Source organism: Anarhichas minor, unplaced genomic scaffold (assembly GCF_050575085.1).
Source record: "Anarhichas minor isolate MPS153535 unplaced genomic scaffold, ASM5057508v1 ptg000136l, whole genome shotgun sequence".
NCBI classification, from domain to species: domain Eukaryota; kingdom Metazoa; phylum Chordata; class Actinopteri; order Perciformes; family Anarhichadidae; genus Anarhichas; species Anarhichas minor.
Genome location: NW_027466582.1, coordinates 14,466,650 through 14,485,665, shown reverse-complemented (window position 1 = coordinate 14,485,665; position 19,016 = coordinate 14,466,650). Strand labels below are relative to the sequence as shown.

At 43.0% G+C, this 19,016-nt stretch overlaps 1 protein-coding gene across 1 annotated transcript in view; it reads right to left on the bottom strand.

The window, feature by feature from the left end:
• Nucleotides 1-19,016, bottom strand: part of afdna (afadin, adherens junction formation factor a) — a 65,418-nt gene that overhangs the window by 6,910 nt on the left and 39,492 nt on the right. The window contains exons 26-37 of the mRNA XM_076084063.1: nt 18,061-18,179; nt 15,893-16,087; nt 14,720-14,811; nt 14,298-14,545; nt 13,976-14,172; nt 13,305-13,719; nt 12,799-13,049; nt 12,471-12,685; nt 12,192-12,371; nt 8,542-8,670; nt 4,963-5,251; nt 178-262 (exon numbers count right to left, since the gene is read on the bottom strand). Of these exons, the coding sequence (XP_075940178.1) occupies nt 178-262; nt 4,963-5,251; nt 8,542-8,670; nt 12,192-12,371; nt 12,471-12,685; nt 12,799-13,049; nt 13,305-13,719; nt 13,976-14,172; nt 14,298-14,545; nt 14,720-14,811; nt 15,893-16,087; nt 18,061-18,179 (2,415 nt within the window). The remainder of the gene's footprint in view (nt 1-177; nt 263-4,962; nt 5,252-8,541; nt 8,671-12,191; nt 12,372-12,470; nt 12,686-12,798; nt 13,050-13,304; nt 13,720-13,975; nt 14,173-14,297; nt 14,546-14,719; nt 14,812-15,892; nt 16,088-18,060; nt 18,180-19,016) is intronic.

The following is a 19,016-nucleotide window of genomic DNA, read 5'->3' as shown; positions in this document are numbered from 1 at the left end:
TCATGTGGTGTACTCAGCAAAGTCTTGCACGTTTTAGCTGTGGTGACCGTGCGACACATGATCCTTTCAAGACTCTTCTTGTGGAAAATGTTTTGCTGTTAAAGTGTTACCAGCTTGTATCACAACGCATTAGCCCTTTAAATCAGAAACCAGGGGAAAGAATAAGAAGAGTCTCACCTTTTCGTCCATTTGTCTCGCGGGTCGTTGTAGACTTCTCCGGATCCTACAACTCCTGCCGAGTTTCCAGTGTACGAGTTAAATCCTGTCCGAGGTTCAGGAGTCACACAGCAGACAGACAGACAGAGCAGATACGAGTCAGCATCGTTCATATTACAGCTTTTGTTATCCGAAAATATCCCAGATAGAAGCTGCCGGCTGCCGGATGTCAAGATCTCTGCTACACGTCTCCCAATTACTCCCATCATTAACAAGGAATCACAGGCATTACAGTGGACAACTACGGATTATTTTCCCATTATATTGTTGAACATCAAGCAGAGAGCCCGGGGTCTCCAGCAACCAGCAGCTTCTTCAGTCGTCACCACTTCATTTCCCACAGACCAGCCTGAGCAGAAGGAAGAAAGAGAGGGAACTGGTTCTGGAGAAGCATTAAGGCAGAAACGATTAGATCTCATTAAAGAGCGGCAGCAAGCCAAGAAAAGAGGAAGAGAAGGCGTTAAAAAGCTGTTAAAGGGCCATTCCAAAGCAGCAGAAATGGTCTGTGGACGTGCCGATGGGATCCAAGGCCGAGGTCACCGTCACACATGTCTGACTGCTGAAGATCTGGAGCCTGTTTGTCCGGAATCATCTAAAAAAGCACCCGTTTTCATTCTATTACTGTTTTATTTCTAACTGTTTTATTTGTCATTTACATCCAATATTGAATGAAAACAATCAAATTGATCAGTTACAGTAGAAGTCATTTATAATAATTAAAATTAAATATTTAACATCAAAATCAAGCCAAGTGGTAAAGGAAAAGCTCCCGTATGAGCGTTACTATTATAACCCGTGCTCGGTTAAAGTCTGGAGGCACTAACACAAGGAGGGTGACCCACGACCTCTGACCCCAAAGACGACATTTATCATGTGTCCCCTGTGTCTTCTCCAAACCCCTCGCAACATCCAGCCTAAAGCGAGACACAGCTGTTGCCACATCTGCCCGACTGGATCACAACTATGTTTTTAAAGTGAAACTAGATATTTGTAAGGTATTTTTTTTTTTTTTTTTTAAAGGTTTACGTCTTTGAATAATCGGGAAGTCGGTCACATTCTGGGTTTTGGTCTTTTTATGGGATTTGTTGACAGACAGAGAAATAAAGAATGATGCCAGTGAGCAGGAACTAATGAAAATGATGCGTTTGAATTGAGAGGATAAAACAGAGACTTCAGATTTGGTTAATGGCACAATATTTTACATCACAGGCTGAGAGGAAACACTGGATCCAAACAGTCAAGAAGAGATCCTCTCTATGGTTGTGCACATTTTTGAAAGCAGTGGTTGAATCCTACCGGATGACCCAGGAACAACCCAGAACTTCAGTCATTAAACATCTCAACTCTACTTGGTTGCGTTTAAAAGAAGTCCAAATGCATGTTGGGTCTGGTGTTTCAGATGAAATGGAAGTTGGTACAGTTCAGACACAGTGACAGGGTGTGAACCCAGATGGATTCATCCAGCTGGCAGCTCCTAAGCCCTCTAGTTTGGCTTTTATAGACCTGAAGTGTAGTTTGGGACGGGATCCCACTTCAGCCCCAAAACCACATGAACACAAACTGGCAGAGAACAAAGTAACCGCAGAGAAACGACCCTCGTTCAAGGCCAGTGACATTCCTCTGAGGAGCCAAAAGAGATGGAAAATGATACTTCTGGCACTGCAATTGAAAAATATCAAGATTTTCTTTACAGATTCTCAAAGGTTGTGAATGTTTTCCTTTGATTCTGGTTCAGATATCTTAGAGGCCAGTTGAGTCTAAATAAACTCACTGCTTTTATTCTGCACCAACACGCAGTTTGAGTTACAACATCCATCTCTGGGGATCATTTCAATTTGTTTTTCTTTTGCTGCCGTCTCCGCTTCGTGCGCCTTCTGAGCCGCACTGGCAGCCGTGTTGTTTTCTCTCGCGGTTTTATTCTGATTACAAAAATATCTGCGCTTGAAGAAGAGCCCACCGTCGGAGCTTTGGGAGCTGCCAGCTCAAATCACACTCATTTCAATACATTCTGGAGATCAATATGTCGGGGGCAGCCAGAGACTCAGGTGCCGCTTGGTCACCTGAACCTGCCGCAATGCCCTTTGGGAGTTGTAGTAAGGTTTAGTAAAGCGGCAGCGTTAGACAGCAGAGACAGACTGACGGGCGAAATGAAGGACAAGCTGGATCAGCTGAAACAGGCAGACGACAAAGCACGTACAAGGATTCGAAAATATTGGAAAGGCAGATTAACAGACGGACCAACACAGAGACAGGCAAAGTGGGGAAAAGGAAGCAAACACATAAATAGAGATTTAAAAAATAAGAAGGCAGCCTGGTGGAAGCTACGCACAGGCAGTAAAAGCAATAGACACCAAGCCGGTTACTGGGGTGAGCTGCTGGCAGCCAGAGTGCAGTGGTGTGTGTTTATGATGCATGGGTGTGTGGTGTGATGGGGGGGGGGGTGAGACATGCAGATTTTTTTTCTGAGGGAGGGGGGGTGAGGGTGGGGTAGGGGGGGGCATTAGTAAGATGTTCTTTTTTTTCTGATTTGAGTGAATATGCAACACGAGGTTCTCCACGAGGCCTTGGATGTGTTTCAGTGTTCAATAAGCATCAGTGTAGGAGGAGGTTTATTGTGAAGGGGCAGGCAGTCGTTTCCTGGACCTCAGGTGGTGATAGCATTCAGGCTGTGCAGCATTGGTAGCTCTGTTTGTCTGTGGATGCTCAAATAGCAAGTTGTGTCTGCTTGTGACCATTGATAACTCAGGCTCTGCGTCGTTTCACATTTTTCCGTAAGAGTAGCGATTTGGTACTTTACTTTGACATTCATGAACATTCATTTAACCTAAATCTGGAATCTGAATCGACATTTGATGCCATATTTCAGTTTTTGTTACTTTGCGCTACGTGACCCATTTGGGTCCATAACAGCAGTATTGGTATATTGAGGCTCAATAACTTGCTTTAATTAAAACAAGTTGTGTATTCATCAACTGTGAGCAGTTCATTTAAAGACTCATGTATTTAGAGGCTTAAAGAAAAAAGCTGCACAATATTTCACAAGAAAAAGGAAAACATAAGAAATGTTGGAAGAATGAACATAACTTTGTGTAGTTTTCCTTGTTTTATTTAAAGAATTTGCAAAATGTTACAGAAAAGCCTGAAGTTTGTATTAGAAACATGTTTTTACTGATGGTCTCTTCTGTTATTCATTAACTCCTTGGATTTATCTTATGACCTTTTGTGGGGTCACAACTACTTATTAAGACCAAAGGACTGAAATAAAACTTGAATCGTCTTCAATCCAATGTCCAATGATTTTTGGCATACACCTAAAAAAGACCAAAGCCAAAACTAAATCTAACACCAGTGCGCTCAGAAATTGTACCTCAGATAAAATCATGGGAGCAAATAATACAGACAGCTGCCAACTGACTGCAGGTTAACCCCCCCACTGTTAGATATCGCTGTCCAACAATGAGGCCTTTTGAAGAAAAGCAATGATAGATATCTTGGCATAACATTCCACAAGGATAAGAAGAAAAACAGCTCTTTAATATTTGATCTACATTAAGAAAGACTTTGTTTCTTTTAGAGGGACCTGTGGCCCCAGCATGACCTCTTAAATCTTAAATATAAGCCGCTGTAATGATAGCTGCCACTAGGAGGAGCCGGAGTTTGAGCAGACTGAGTTACACAGAAGCTCAGAGTTTGACGACAAGCAGATTTAGACCTTTTAACAACAGCCACAGACAAAGAAGAGGCCTTTCACTCAACACACTGCTGCTGTGTGCATTTTTGGCATGTTAATGAAAAGAGAGCCGACTCTTCTTTTAGAGTGATTGATGGGTAGTGTGAAGCCAATGATGTGTCTCCTTCCCTTTAAAGCCAACACCGCTAAGCAGAGCCACGGGGCAGGCAGGCAGACTGAGGGCTGGCCCCGCCCCCTCGTCCCAAGCAGCGACAAACCAGACACAAAGGAGACGGCGAGCGACAACACCAACAGTACTATGATTGGCTTTGATGGGTACCACTCTGCATCAAAAAGTGGTGGCGTGATTATCGATTGCTTTTTCTGTTCGCTAGTGCTGATTGAGGGAGTGGGGGAGTGGGGGGGGGGGTTTGTGTAGAGGAACATGTGGAGGGGATAATAATTACTGGGGGACAGGAGGAGGTGTTCAATCAAATCAACATAAAAAAATTACAAATACAATCTGATTTGTTCGAAGAGAGAGAAAAAATATATATTAAATAACATAAAGTGATGAATGGAGGGGACTGATTGACGACAAAAAAAATTTGGACAAACACGTAAAAGAAGGAAAAAGTAGACGGTGGAAATGAAAAAAGGCAGAACTCCTCTTTACTAAAGGAAATAAAGAGACAAAGTAGCACTAAACTATGAAGGAGTGGGTAGTAAATGAAGAGATGAGTGAATGAGAGGGAGGTACGGGAGCTGTGGAGGGCGCGGTGGCGAGCCTGACTCCTCCTCCTCTCTCCTCTCTCTGGGTCTACCTTTAAAGCCTCCTGGGGGGACGGAGCTGGGTTTGGCAGGAAGGGGGGGACCTGTACTGTTGGAGTTGTTGAATGGCGGCTGGAACGAGCCAGACAGGAAGATGCCGTCAGAAAGAGGGCGGGGCTTGCGCGCAGTGGGCGGCGGATGAGGCCTGCTGTGATTGGGTGAGGCGGAGGCCGGGAGGTCGCCGTACGACTTCCGGGTCGCCGACAGCTTCACCTGACCTGATTGACTGCCGCCGCCACCACTGCCTGCTTTGGTGGCTTCCTCCTCATCCTCCTCATCGCCCGCGTAGGAGACAAACTTGGCGGTGTAGAGCGTGTCGGGGGAGGCGATCTGGGTTTTGAGGTAGGAGGTGTTTCTCTGTGGGGGGGGCGGGGGGTTGTTAGTAGGGTTGTGGGGGGGTTGGTAATCCCGGGGCAGCGGAGGCCTATACAGACCGGCCGGCTCGTCAGGCGTCAGCAGCTTTCTCTCGGCCTCCTCGTGCTGCCGGCGCCGCTCGGCCTCCAGGCGAGTGTAGTACTCCTCCTCCTGTCTCCTCTAAGGGAGGGACAACCTGTTAGTAAGCTCCACCCTCATTGGCTCTCACCTCAGTGTAGGACACTTACTGACTGATCAGCTACAGCTGGGGAAATATTCAACTAGTCAAAGAGCTCCACTACCCGGCTTCAACCACAGATAAAACCAGATCTGTCCACTATTCCAGATTCTTCTGGGCCTGACTACTCCTGGTCTAACTGGGCTGCCATACAGTATACAAGGATCTGTTACAGTACCAACACCAAGTCCACTATTTCCATCAGTTTGACACAACTGAATCATAACTGACACATACCGGTCCTAGATCAGGGGCCTCATTTATAAAATGGTCCAACAATCAAATTCCATCTTAAGCAATGACTTTAAGCAGAAATATACTACAATGTAACTTAATAAAAAACATATTTTGATGTGAAAATTACCGTATATTTACAAAACGTCTGCAGCATTAATCTCCTGTTGGTTGCATTAAGGTTTGGAAGTGCATTTTTGCATTTCAGCCATTAACAGCAGAGTATTCTGGGATTTTAAACTAGGGACCTACTTAAGAACTTACTTTGAGGTGGAAATTATTTTATAATTACAAAACCTCTTTATTGGTTACACGAAGGAATTTCCAGCTGGTTTTGTTGAGGTTTGGAGCAGCTTTTTACCCTCACTGGTATGACAGAGCTCCGCTTGTTCAAACAGAACTTCAATCAATATATAAGCTTACGTTATTAGTTACAGGTTTGAGGAATTAGTTGTCAAATTAAATTTCCTTTCACGCAAAAAAATAGGATGAGAGCTAGTGTGGAATAAACTGTGTATCATGTTTAAAAACACAGCTGCATTGGCGATATTCAGGGCTGCATTACTTTACTGAAAGTATAATCTGTGTATAATCAGCTGCTTTAGCCTCCTAAAACAGTTTTATACCACCAACAATCAGCTTAAGGATGCCATTTGAAATCATATCAGTATGTTTTAGAATAATCCAAACACAGTTTTATAAATGTTGCCCCTGAACTGGATTTGACCGAACTGGTTTTCAACAGATTAGATCTGGTCCTCCTGCACTTGACCCGATCATCTGTAAACACCAGGGACGGCTGTGTAAATAAGTCCGGGCCTTTATCGTTTCATCCCTGACAAAGTCTAATATATGTATATATAAAAAGTATGTTGTCAATCAACCAGACCATAAATCTACTCTGACTGGTCCACAATACCTCAAAACTTGATCTGACACTTGGCAACTGTTTCTGGACTGTACAGTAATCCTTCTTCCTGGACCACCCTGTCTACCACCATCTCCCGTTTACATCAACACTGCTCGAGTGAATGCATGTGTGCATGTGTCTATATGTGCCTGTGTACCCTCAGTGTATACTATCGGGTTGTGGGGAGGTTCTTGTGATTTGAGCCCACCCTGTCTTCGCTGGCCTGTGATGAAGTTACGCATTAAATCTACGCTGGAGGAATGTGTTTAGATTTCTGGGTTTGGAGCTCGACCAGCTGCTCCGGGTCACATGTGCTCAATCTTGATGCTTCTGATGTCAGATTATTAGTGCTGTGGATGTATCCGAGCTGCTTTTGATGGTTGAATCTGCCCAGTTGGAATCTGAAGAAACTGGGAGGGATTAGTGGGTGTGTGGGTTTGAATGACTGGCTGGGTTTCTGAATATGTACAGTATGGATGGCTGAGGGTGGGAATGAGGCACATTGGTGGGTATAGATTTATCTGTGTGTGTGTGTGTGTGTATGAACTGAATATAAAGCATGTGGTTTCTGGGAAAAGTGGGAGCGTGGGCGGCATTCCTTGAACATAGTTTCTGGAGCAATGATGAATGGGAATGGTAACAAAAAAGATAAATTAAAAACTCACAAAATCATAACTGCTTCCCCCCAAAAAACTGAAATAACTGAACTCCCTAACAAACACCGACAACAACAACAACAACAAGATGGGAGTCCCATGCTTGAGGTGGGTGGGAGCACATAACATGACACAGCAACACGTCACATAGGGTGGGGGGGGGGGGGGTGCATAAGATGAGGACATGCAATTGGACACATTTACAATAAAAAAACAGCATCAGATTAACAGTTATAACATCTTAAAAACAACATTTCATTCTCAAAAACAGCAGTTGTAAATGTATTAACAAATAAACTGACTTAATAATCAAACGAATATCTCTGAGATACTTCTGACTACCATGTTTCTGTTTTTCAAACCTCAGCAAGTCATTAAATCATGTTATTATCAGAGCTACACAAATGAGTAATATAAGGTAAATTTTAATGTGAGGTTTTTTTAAAGACCAGTGGTGTGATCAGTGGTCTACAGTTCACAGGACACATACGTCATAGGACAAGACACAATGATAAAAAAACGCTGAATATGTTGGATTTAACACACAAGACGAGGATGGGCGGGTGGACACCAGATCACACAACTGGTCATTTAATAACACCCAAAGTACAAAATAATGTCAAATTTAATTTATCGAAATATTTGTGCATTATATTACCAAATACAAATCAAGTCTTTAAAGCACACAGCGGCTTCGGGGAGTTTCATGTTGGCTGCACACTTTACTGTGTAGTATGGATTTGGTTTAAGGAGTAAATAATATTTAACAACATTTAACAACGTATTACTACAGGGAAAAAAACTAAAACCAAAAACTGAAATCTGTCCTTTTCATAACAAAGTTAAGCGAATTAGGCTCCGTTGCGCAAGTTATTTTGTATTTAATTAGTTGCCAAAAAGTAAATTTAATAAATGTTTTGTTGAATCTATAACAGTAAAGTGTGTAGCAGGTGAAAGGGTCTGAATACCTTCCGAAGTCACTGTGGACCCTAACGTTGGAATGATACTTCACTCAACACTGATACATTCATTTTTTTTTTTATTCCATATGAGCCAGTCAATGTCATCTACCGCTGATATAATGGGTGTGAAGTTGTAATTTCGTGTTTTTCCAAAAAATTGAACTATTCCTTTAAACGTATATTATTGACAATCTTAACTTCACACAGATATCTTAACTCTTTGAGAGTACTGAATACCATTTTAAGGGTTTTCCCTGCTGACAAAAAGGAAAATAATCAGGAGCGGACATTTTGAAGATGCTGAAAGATGTAAAATCTCATTGTGGTCCAACACGGACTGATACATTTCTTCCCTCTCCTGCCCTATTATATGGTTTGGCTGACCCACAGTATCATAACACAACATCCTGAACATTCTGCAGACATTCATGTTCATTAAATCCTATAGTTTCACAGATAAACAAACCGACCTTCTCTCCGCCCCCTCGTTTGGCCTCCTCCCTCCACCTCCTCTCCTCCTCCTGCTTTGCTCGCTCCTCTGCCTCCCGCTTACGAATCTCCTCCAGCTGCTGCTTACGCCGTCGCTCTTCGTCCTGCAACTGATCACACACACGGAAACAATTAGTACAACATGAATCACGTGTCATTCATACACAAACTCTGAAAGCCTTTCCACATCAAATGACTCTGGTTAACAGCTTGGACACTAATGTGCACTAACATGTTGAATGTAACGTGAAGTTGGATTTGTCTCACAGGACTGCTCCAAAGGGAAGGAGCAGTGTGCACTGCAAGCACAGCATAGGCAGTAAGACACACACACACACACACACACACACACACACACACACACACACACACACACACACACACACACACACACACACACACACACACACACACACACACACACACACACACACACACACACACACACACAGCGGAACATGCAGACTACGAACACAACAACGTGCAACAAAAACAAAAGACAGGCCTTCTTTCAGCTACTTGGGGTGTGTTTGATTTTGTTTTATCATAAAACCTTAAAAAGGTCCTTCTGAGGAGGAGAGGAAGAATAACTAAAGCGTACCTGAAGTAACTGCGAGCTAACTGGGCCGCTGCAGAAATGTTCTGATAACCATCCCAACACAAACCCAGCGGGATACGCTGACACACAAAACAAACAGACCCTTACTCTGGGCTGGATGGACAAAAGGTCAGTTCAACTAAATTAGAAAACAACATATTTTGCCGCCTACCACGAGAGGATAGGATAGCTATATTATATATATATATATATCATAAAATCATAGCCAGTACATATTGTTTTTATGTATATGACTTTATGTAATAAGGTCATGTTTTATTTTATTTTTCATTATTTTCAAATAATTTCATATTTTATTCTAAATTCAAGTTTGACATTTTTTGTTTTGTTTATATATACATATATATTACTTTTATCTATATTTGTTTAATTTGTAATTGCTGTTTTTTATTTGTAATATTTTTTTCTCATTTCTTTTCTATTGAATTTATATATCTTTTGTTTCATTTGACTTTATCTTATTAAATAATTGCGCATTTATTATAACCATTATAATCATAGTAATTGCCATCATCATTACCATTATTAGTATCATTAATATAATTATATACAAATGTATAAAAATTATTTCAGTTAATATTATTTTGTAAACTGTAACTGTGTGAAGTCAGTGGACTTCTGCTTGTGGATGGTAACGCCTAAAGAATGTCAAGAGATTTAATATGAAGGCAACGATCAGAGCCGACTCCTTTCTCTGTTTTGCTCGAGACATTTTCCTTAAATATCATTTCTCCATTCAGCTCTGCTGTCTTGTTGTACAGGCAGAAATCTCAGCGATAGAAACACAATCAAGTCCATCTGACGGATAAATAACTATATATGTGTTTACGTTTTGGTTGATCAGACCCTTTAAAAAAAGCGAACATAAAGAGGCTCAGCTGGTCACATACAGATGGATGAGTGAAGAATGGATTCACGGACACCACAACATCATGATGTGGCCCTGCGCAGGCAGTGCCGGGTGCTCACAAGACTATCATGCATGGATCTCCACCTGGACAGCCCCTGTGATGCATTCAGCCATGCAGGCACCACCTCCATATGCACTCAAAACATCACTGCTTATAAGAAACCACAACAACCTCAGCTCTGCTACTCTATAAGCATGTCAAGGTTTGGTTTTTATGATTTGTTTTTTTTTCATTTATAAGCTGCAAGTGAAGCTGCAGTTGTTTTGAGTGGACAAAGAGATGGACAGCTTCCCCCAGCCACACAACATCAAGCGTCGCAGGACGGCCTTTCCATGACCGGCAGCTCTCAAGCTAATCATGGCACCAGGCCTGCCTCCAACCCCCCAGCCCCAACCACAACGACAACAGTACTCCAGATGGGTAGGGAGAGACAGATAGGAAACACGGGCAGGTAGGCAGCCCAGACAGGAAACAGGAAGTGTTGTAAGGGCAGGGAGAGGATACTCGTCATTAACAGGTAGAACATACCAAGTCTAGAACAGAGATAGCTGGGACAGCATTCTGCTGCTGCTGAAGAAGAAGACAATAGTGTGTGAAACGGGGGGACAGATAAGGAGGGAGGGGGTAGAGGAAAATACCAAATACTGAAAGGTAAGGTGGAGATAATCAATTTAACTTAAGTTAGAAAAGAGGGGGGGGGGGGGGGGGGGGGGGGTAGGAGGAGGAAGTAGAACTGAGGAGTAAAGTAGAAATTAAAAGCAGGGAGGGAGAGGACATACAGTAAAGTGAAAACATTGTTTTTCTCCATTGTGCTGATTGGTGACTGTTCAAGAGCTCCTAAATCCACCACCATTCAAATCACCACCTAAGCACTAATTAAAATACAACTCACTATTATGTAATTACGTCAAGTGACTCTGGAAGCTCCATTGTGCATTGCATTTGGTTTTCTATCAGTTGGGTAGGGATTTGATTAAACACAAATTTGTTCAAAAAAAAGGACCGCCTGAGCATATATGAATATAAATAACAATAACACACAGAGAAACTAAGGAAATAATGCTGCGCAAGAGTTTAAAAAAGTATGCCCACCGATCTCTGGAAGCAACAGGAATTTGCCTGAAACATTTTTGGAAATTTGACAGCCATTTTAGTGCTGGAACAGTGAGCGTAAAGGCTGCCGTAATGACACCCATAAGAACTTCAGCATCAGCCTGTGTACAGTAGATGCTATACGGCTTCAGCTCATTCCACATTAGCTTCTGTATAATACAGAATAACTCAATATGGGGTGTAATTATCAAATAGTTCTGGATAATGTCAAGGGAGAATTATTTAATTATATAATCAAAATCCATTCAGGATGCAGAGAACCTTGTTGAAACGGGACCAGTGGTCATGGTTCATTCTTGCTGTGCAACACGGCACACATGCTGCATTTGCATTATATGGGAAGGATGCCAGATACAAGTAAGTGTAGTAATATCCACTTTAAACTAAAGTTGTCGTTCTCACCAGCTGCTGAGTGTAGGAACCAAAATCTACAGGAAACGTAAACCACCACATGTCCCAACACCACCCATCATACTAAAAGTCACACAGTTGTGTCCACGTGATGTGAATGCCGCATTAACAACACCCTCGCCTGCCTGCCCGAAGCCCCCGCCCACCCCTCCAGCAAATCAGATTGAAGCAGCTCAGCATGGCAAAGCGATGACAGAAGCATGTTGCAGATGCACACTGCAGAACATTCATAGTGGGAGCCACAGAGGAATCCATTTCCCCCTCTAGCTTTTGAGAGCTGGCTCCTTCTTCTCCCGCCCAATAGCCTGACTTCCTGTGGCTCGCCCTTCTTTGTGTGCTGAGCTACAGTATTATTACTTAACATCAGTGTTTAATTTCGGCAAAAACGGCCATTGCGCATGATGAGATTTCCTGTCCTTGTAAATGTTTTATTTACTCTCCTCATGCTTGTTCTCTAAGCTTCATCCCTCCTCTACTTCATTCAGGATGTTTTTTACTCTCTCTTTCCTCCACCCTTGGCATAAACTGTCTACTCTCTCTATCCTTTCCCATCCTGCCATCACCAACCCCATCTTACCCGGGCTCTCTTCTCAGCTTCCAGCCTCTGCATGATCATCATGGTGTCCACGTCCTCGTCATCCTCCTCCTCCTCGTCCTCGTCGCTATGCTTGGACTCCTGCAGTCGTTTCTGGAACTGCCACTCCAGCATCAGCTTCCTCAAACGGTCGCTTTCCTCCGCCGTTCGCTCCGGCTTTGACTGGAAAACAACGTGTGCACCAGTTATTTGTAAATCCTTCACTAAGTGTGTGTGTGAGACGTCCTTCCTTCCTCCGAATGGAGCCTAAATTGAGTCTACCTGGAGCTCCTGGATCTCTTTGTCCAGCAGGTCGACGATGTGGAGCTGCTGCTGCTTCTCGGCCTTCTCGCGGGCGTCTCGTTTCCAGGGGTCTGGAGACAGACTGTCGCTGGACGCCAGCTCCTCCTTGCTGATGGTGATGTACTGCAAGTCTCGCCTCTCGATGGTCCGGGGCTGCTGCTGCGGTAACAGGTCCCTGATCACCGTGTCCATGCCTACAAGTAAATTACATTTTTTTTACTTGTTTGTACACAAAAACAGTCTAGAAGTCATTATTTTTGAGACAAGACATTACATAAAAGAAATGTTTTCGACTTGAAGGAGTTACCAGGGATGGAGGCACTCGCAGGGGGAGGAACAGCTGATCGCGGCAGGCTGGACAGCTTCTCCGGTCTGGATGGGGGAGGCTGGGGCTGAGGCTGTGGGGGGAGGTAGGGATGGGGCGGGGCCACAGAGGGCAGAGGGGGCTGGTGTTGAGGAGGAGGCATTGATCCTCCGTTGTTGTGAGGTTGGACGGGCATGACGGGGTTGGCCCGGATCTGACCCAGCTTCCTCTCTTGCTCTCTCCTCTTCCTCTCCCTGGGAAATCATGTTAGATGTTAATATCATCAATGTTATCCTCTTCCTTTGTACGTTTATATACCGTCTGTTATGATGTGCTGGTTTTCTGGTTCTAAATTCATATCTTTGTTGCACCTGTTTAGTCGTCTTTCTTTCACTTCTTATGGTTTTGGTAAACAGCCTAACATTAAATCAAATGTTCCTTTGTGTGTAGCATTAATCATTTTGATAAATCTAATACAACATGAATAAAACAAACAAAAGAACGCCCACCTCTCTTCCTCTAGTCGCGCTTTCTCCTTCTCATACCAGCGTTGCTGCTCCTCACGTTTCTTGCGGTCCGCAGCCTGCTGGGCTGCTACGGGGTTAATGGCAGCGGGAGGCGGCGGAAGCGGTAACTCAGGTTGTGGTTCATAAGGGTCGTAGGCGTCGGGGTAAGGGGCCGGAGGTGGGGGCGGAGGAGGGGGCAGGTCCGAGCGGGATGGTGTCTGGGCCGAATGCGGCGGCGGCGGCGCGGCATGAGGGGCGTTGGGTGTCTTCCATCGGCCCGGCCCGGTCTTCTGGTTCCCGGTCTTGTTGGAGGAGGAGGAGGAGGCTGAAAAGTTGAGGTGCTCCTGGCTCGACGTGGACGACTCCAACGAGGAGGACACCTGCGGCTGTGGGGCCCAGTGGTCAGGACCTCCAACACCTAGAGACACAGTCAGTGGTATTTAAATCAACTAAACGCACTAGATACTCAGAAAGCGGTAAAAGCTTTAATGGGCTTAGTATTGTTAGTATTACATAACAATAATATCACATTTGATTATATTTTAGAGGAACATTTGGGTGCTGAAAACCACTATGCTGTTACATAATCTTGCAGTTGATACACGATCAGGTGCTACAGTCCCATTTTTGTCAACCTCACTTATCCGAGGTCTCTGATTTTTCTTTGTTCTTACCTCCTGGTGGACCTCTCTGGTAGTCCAGGTCTCTGTGTTGGTAGTCCATGTCCCGGTGCTGGTAGTCCTGCTGGTAGTGCTGCTGCATGCGCTCGTCTGGCCTCAGACCTCCCGGTGGGGGGTACAACTCCTCCTGGGAGTGGTTTATACGCTGGGAAGAGATGAAGACAAAACATTCCCTGACTTTCCCAGGACCACTTTTATGATGTTTTACAGTCAAGTGCACTGAATGTCTAATTTGTAGAGTTTGAGTTCTGCTACATCTATAAAATACTCCCAGAGAAGTTACTGAATTATTGATTAACTAAAACATTTATGATACTATTTTCGGTATTCTCTGATAATGAAGATGGCGTCTGATGCTGCTCCAACCTGCATGCTGTTGTTGTGAATGTTGTCGACCACAGGGAGGCGTTCCCTGTCCTCCATGCCCTGCCAGTGCTGTGGGGGCCCCTGTCCCGGAACAACAACCCGATCCTGGCTCTTGGAGGCCGGGATGGTGAAGTACTCTCTGGGATAGGTCTGGGTGGGGATGGGGTAGGCCTCTGGATGGGGAGGGGAGGGCTCATCCTGATAAGGTCATACAAAAAAAAAAGAAATTAGTGGGTGGAAAAATAAAATATTTGGGACTCCTTCCCAACACTAAACAGGCAACACATTGTCACAAAATAATTTCTCATCTCTGTTGTAGATACCGTGTGTCACATTCAACATGAAGATGCCACTGCCTTCATTCCTACTTACGTCTGCACACAGGTTGCCGGTAGACACGGAAGTGATCTTAGTGCCAGGTCCTCCGGGGTATACTGCTTTTCCTGCAGGACTCTGGCTCTGATCTGACGATGGAGCGGGAGAGACAGTCTTTTTATTACAGTCAGAAGTAGGGATGTTAATAACTAACCGTTTAACTGTTAACTGACCAATTACTACTTTCGGTTAAAAGAAGTTTAAATGTTAGTTTAGATTTTAAAAAGTAATTAAAAACTACTGGTGAAGAGGTAATCAGACACGCTTCCGTTCCTCGGTACTATCTGAGTGGGTATTCTGCACCAGACTAATCCCACAGCATGTCAACATGTTGCTATGTATGAATAAAACAGCTGTCTGCTATTATGAAGGAAAAAAAATGTTGCATTGGTAGTTTCTTAATTGGCCACAGACAACTGTCCACTCTAAACAGTAGGCCTGCATTATAACCTGTTAACGGTTAATGATGGGTCGGTTAACTCTTAATTAGAAACTTCACCAACACTTCAATGCAATTAGGCAATGAGTTAAAGGTCCAAAGGAGTCAACAACAAATCCAAAATTAACCAAAACGGTTACTGAATGTGGTTTCTGAGGTTGTTGTTTTCTATCAGACTTTTGCAGACACAGTGTTATGCCAGTGTTTCCATATCAAGGTGGAGCACTTTAAGAATAACACCAGCACTTTTTTTTCTTATTTCCATTACTGCCCGCAAAGTCTAAACACACTGACTTTTTTTTCTTGCCATTCCTTTTTTAATCCAATCAAAGTGTACTGGAGTCATATTCAATAAGATTTTCGGCTAAATTTACTGCCAAATTGGGTGTAAATGTTATGGACCTGTGATAACATGTAATGTTTTATCACACTCATGTCAGAACTACATCCTTGTGATGAATGTCCAATGCATCAAACAGAAAAAATACATCTGAATCATAGAAATGTTCTCAAAAACTATTTGACATTTAAATCGTGAGGAATAGACATAATATAATTTAGCTGTTATCATAACTAGGTACAACAATTAAAGTTAGAGTTAAAGCCATTTCATGCTCAGTGTTCTGTATGTAGTCAAACAAAATAGAAATACAAGCAGAAGACAGACGAGACAACTTCAGTAGTTCCAACTGTAGGAACAGAATAAACTCTTGGTAAGAGGCGGGGCTTACTGGCTACGTTGGGGCTGGAGCGGTGGTCGGCTCGGTTCTTGAGAAGTCGATCTTCTCCGCTCATCTTCTTTGGTTCGGGGTAAGAGTCCCAGCCAGCCTGCGGACTCTCTGGCGAGCCGTTCTGCACCGAGTTGTTGTACAACTCAAAGCCTTCGCTCTTTGGTCGCAGCTTCCCGTTCTTGTCACGGCCTCGGTCTGCCGCTGAAGAGATGAAGGAGAGAGAATGGATAGTTGACAGGTTTGTTGTTTCAGTAGCTGGGCTTTTTCTATTACATACTAATCCAGAGATGCTTGTTGTGGTTATTTGAAAAATATGAAATTGATTGTTTTTTGGCTAAAATACATTTTGCTGCTCCCCTCTTGCACAGCAGTACATTGTGTGGTATATTTTCAGGCCTTACACAGTACAGCGAAGACCCCAAGTGTAGTTGTCTTAGATGAAAACCAGATGTGCAGGAGACCAGGGGCAGAAGGGTGGATGTGTAGAATGAGGAGGCCACATACATTCTCTTATGTTCCGCCCAGATGTAAACATAACATGTACCCTATATAAAGATGAAGCGAGCGCCCTAGAAGCAGGGACTTTCGGATTCGACTTGAGACCTCCGGACGATCTAGACGTCCGTAATGGCATGTGTTGCTTGTTTGTAATAAACTTTATTATACCAGCAAGAACAGTGTCCACGGAGCATCCTTCCTCATCACTTCAACAGAACTGTCGCATGCAAGACACGACAATTGCTTTGCTCCCGTGCTGGTACTCCGGTCTGTTTCTGCAAACTGGGGGTGTGTCACATGTGATCTACTATACCGTCGGTAATACACAGACTATGAATAAGTACCTCATACAACTCCATATCAAAACATCTGGACTATCCCTTTAAGTGCACCATTACTTTCCCTTCCGAGTCTGTGAGAATCTACACTTTGCTTTGTCCAGTTTCCTCTCATTAAGTCCAGTAAAGAATGGTTACGTTTCACTGTCGGCTCTGGAAAACACACTGTGGTCGAGGGAATTCGGGAGGAGAAACACCCGTTTAGCGTCATCCTGGACCGCTAGCCGGGCCGGCCAGAAGACTTCCTTAATGAATCTCGGGTCACATTCCATCAGACAAAGACCAGCACACAGCCAGAAAACCCAGTAAACTATGCTGTGTGTGTGTGTGTGTGTGTGTGTGTGTGTGTGTGTGTGGACACACATGCAGCTTGTCTCAGACACTCACACATATCTGGCTCTGGCCACAAACACTCATTATATCCTTCAGTCTGCAAGCTGTTTTTTTGCAGCGCTACAGAGAAGACAACAAGGACACACTGTCTGCACAAGTCTGTTTCTCCCCTTTCATCCACACCCCTGCCATTAACGAACGGTGGAACTGACTGTAGTCCATTCATGACAACTAATAAACAGCAACAATCTGAAGGTTTTAGAAAGTCAAACTCAGGACTTGTGCTCTTTTTAAATTACTTTAATTTAAGATTTTTATAATGTTCTTGATTGTTTAGACGTGAAAAACAACTGACAGACATATTGTACTTCCACTGTTTTTTATTCAAAGTGGAAGTAGTAGTGGAAGTACAGTGAAATTATGTGTTATTTTTGTATTATTTGTTTACTGGTTTAGCCTAGTAAACATACCAAAGAGCAGAAAATGCACATCATAACTATTTATGACATGTTTTGCCCGACAACCAAAAATATTCTATTCATTATGAAATAAAAAAGAGAAAAGTCAGCAAATCCTCACACTGGGGAAGTTGGAAACAGAAAAGATTTTGCTTGAAAAATTACTGCTTGGTTATCAAAATGATTGCAGATGAATTTTCGGTCTGTGGGATGTTCGATTGATTCAAGATTTCAAGCTCTTCAAATTATCATTAAGCACCATTCAAAGAAAACGACAAAAAGCTCCTCAAAATCATGACATAAAAAATAAAATGCAGTTTCAATGCAGTTTCAATTTGGGAAACAACATTCAGTTGTTTCCTAAATTAAGGCAATTTAATGTATTTTTAGACTCAAGGGAACCCTTGAAATACAAAACGTTATGTCAGTAGAGAGTTTAATGTATAAAAAAAACTGTTTAAATGTAAAATGAGCAGAAAACTGAAGTAAACTAAACAGTTTTAAACATCTCTAAACATCTTGCATGTGTGTGTGTGCTCACCTCTTGGCATCAAGGGGCTGGGCTGGTTGAGGAGTGTAGCCAGTCCGTGGTAGATGGCTCCCTGCTTGGCGACCTCCAGAGTCACAACTGAGCCCGTCCTCGTCATCAGCTCTGCAGCCCTGAACACACAGAGAGGGAGGGAGAGAGAGGGGGGGGGCATGAATATGGAACTTGTAACAACTTCAACAGATCTGATTAACTGTTTTCTGTGGTTTTAAAATTGATATAATACACCATCAATACTGAAATCTCCTGTTTAGCTTCAATGAGCTTTTTATAAGGTCCATCAAAGTGATCAGAACATCACATAAATTCATCCAAACACTGTGCTCTCCACCCTTTAATCATACTGCGCTGACGACGTATCCCATCCAGTGGTGGAAAAGTAGTCAGATATTGTACTTAAGCAAATTAGCAGTGTAAACTATTTGTAAAAGTCCTACATTAATGTACTAAAAGTATCAAAAAGTATCTAAATATACTTTCAGCACCAAAAGTAATAGTTCTCATTGTGCAAAAAGGTTTAATTTCAGAATATAAAATGATATAACAATATTGTAGATATAAATATATATGTGTGTGTGTGTGTGTGTGTGTAAGAGCGTGCATCTACATTTGTAACTGATAGAGAAGAGGCTGAAGAGAGAGGGAAGCCTGAGCAATAAGTCATATTTATAATAATAGTAAATCTGACCTCCGGTCACTTTCAATGACCCTGTGGGGTACTGATGCTAGAACTATAATTATTGATGCATTAATGTTTTCATCACTATACTGTTAGTGGAGCTCATTTTAAATACAATATATACTTTATCTGCTGAGTAGCTTGTGAATAAAGTATAGTATAGAATGACATGAATATCAATATATGTTATCACACAGTGGACTATCCTCAAACTGAAAGATAATGAATTTATTGGCCTGAGAATGTTGGAGAGAAGTAGTAATCTCTTTTC